Raw genomic sequence first — 1,849 nt, 5'->3', positions numbered from 1 at the left:
CGTGTGTTTTTGCTGAAAAAGATTTATAATATCTTTTTCCTCCCTCATACCAACTAGCAATCCAACTTCTCTTATCCCAATAAACACCAGCAACGTCACACTTTAAGTCTAGTGGGTTGTTGGGGTTAGGCGCCTCTTGTTCTGGGCAGTCTAGTAAGTACTCATACTCTCCGCTGTTTATATTATTTATATTATTTATATTTGTGTTTATATTATTTATATTATTTATATTATTCGTGGGTGGGGAGGAGGGGATTGATACGGGACCACTGCTTAGGAGGATACTGCTGCTGCTGCTGCTGCTGTTGCTGCTGTTGTTGTTGCTGTTGTTGCTGCTTGTATGGTGTACACCTGAATATACACCACCACCGTTGCTGCTGCTGTTTATATAATTTAGATCGTCCCCTAAACAAGGGTTTGTATTTACTCCTAATATCATACATTTGTTTGCTGCTGTTGCTGCTGCTGTTGCTGCGCAGTTGCTGTTGTTGCTGCTGCTGCTGCTGCTGCTGTTGCTGCTGTTGCTGCTGCTTCCTGCTGCACCGCCATGCATGCTATACAACCCAGATAAACACCCACCATCACCACCAACAACAACCCCACCAACAGAAACACCACCCACATGCTGCAGCAGACCATCAGCAGCAGCAGCAGCAGCACCACTACACATAGACAACCCAGCCCCTGCTGCAGCAGCAGTATAATCTCCCAGTAAGCTGTTGCTGCTGCTTCTCTTCTTTGTCTCTTTCTAGACGTAGAAGTATGATAGATTTCATCAGCAGCCTGATGCATAACAAGTTGTTGCTGCTGCAGCATTTGCTGCTGATGTATATCTGCTGCAGCAACAGCTCTAGCATCAGCAGCAGCAGCAGCAGCAGCAGCATCATCAGCAGCAAGAACACTACTCGTACTATGGGGGCCCCCACCACCCCTATAAAACAAACAACGGGCCCCCCTGATGCCTGGGGTTGTCTCCTCCCATTGCTTTGTTGCGTTGGGGAAGTGTATATCTAGTTTGCTGCAGAGTTCGTCTAGCTTTGTGCATGCAGTGTGGATAGCATCCAGCCACTGAATATATTTATCTAGCCCGTTGCTGCTGCTGTATTTATTTATACTGCTGCTGCTGCTGCTGCTGCTGCTGCTGCTGTTGCTGCTGCTGCTGGTGATGGTTGTTGTGGCTGTGGTTGTCGTGGTGGTTGTGGTGCTGGTTCTGCTGCTCTTAGAACCAGACTTGCTGCTGCTCTGCTTCGGTTGCTGCTGCTTTCCTCCACCTGCTGCTGCTGCTGCTGCTGCTGCTGCTGCTGGTGCTGCTGCTGCTGCAGGAGCAGCAGCAGCAATCGTGCTGCTGCTGCTGGTGGTGGGGGCGGTGGGGTTGTTGTTGTTTTCTATAAGGCCCATACAGCCCCCATCTATGCTCATACTAACCCCCCCACACCCGCTGGCTATCAGGGGAGAAACACCCCCATCAGCAGCAGCAGCAGCAGCAGCAGCAGCAGCAGCTGCTGCTGCTGCTGCTGCTGCTGCTGCTGATGATGATGATGGTGATGATGATGATACCCCACCATCAACAACCCCACCATCAACAACACCACAACCCACAGCTGATGAACATAGAGATGGCGATACACCAGCAGCAGCAGCAGCAGCAGCAGCATCACCACCACCACCAGCAGCAACAGACAAAGGAGAACCATCACCACCTAACGGGGGGGCCCCGGGTAGAGGGGGGGCCCCCTGAAGCGGGGGGCCCCCTGAGAGAGGAGGAGAGCCAGAGAGGGGGGCCCCCGCCAGTGAAGGGGGGGGAGAGAGCGGGGGGGGCCCCGGGGGGCCCCCATGGGGGCCCCCTGGG

General features: G+C 52.7%; 1 protein-coding gene across 1 annotated transcript; it reads right to left on the bottom strand.

The window, feature by feature from the left end:
* Positions 1-435: 435 nt before the first annotated feature.
* Positions 436-1,398, bottom strand: EMH_0095050 (uncharacterized protein; the record flags this gene model as incomplete). The annotated part of the gene is made up of 1 exon (XM_038023176.1): positions 436-1,398. One exon carries the CDS (start codon positions 1,396-1,398, stop codon positions 436-438), a length of 963 nt encoding a protein of 320 aa, XP_037879030.1.
* Positions 1,399-1,849: the final 451 nt, after the last annotated feature.

The sequence above is a fragment of the Eimeria mitis genome, genomic scaffold (genome assembly GCF_000499745.2).
Source record: "Eimeria mitis Houghton genomic scaffold, Emh_scaff8454, whole genome shotgun sequence".
In the NCBI taxonomy this organism is placed as follows: Eukaryota; Apicomplexa; class Conoidasida; order Eucoccidiorida; family Eimeriidae; genus Eimeria; species Eimeria mitis.
Note: the sequence above shows the minus strand (reverse complement) of the source record. Positions and strands in the feature narration are given on the sequence as shown.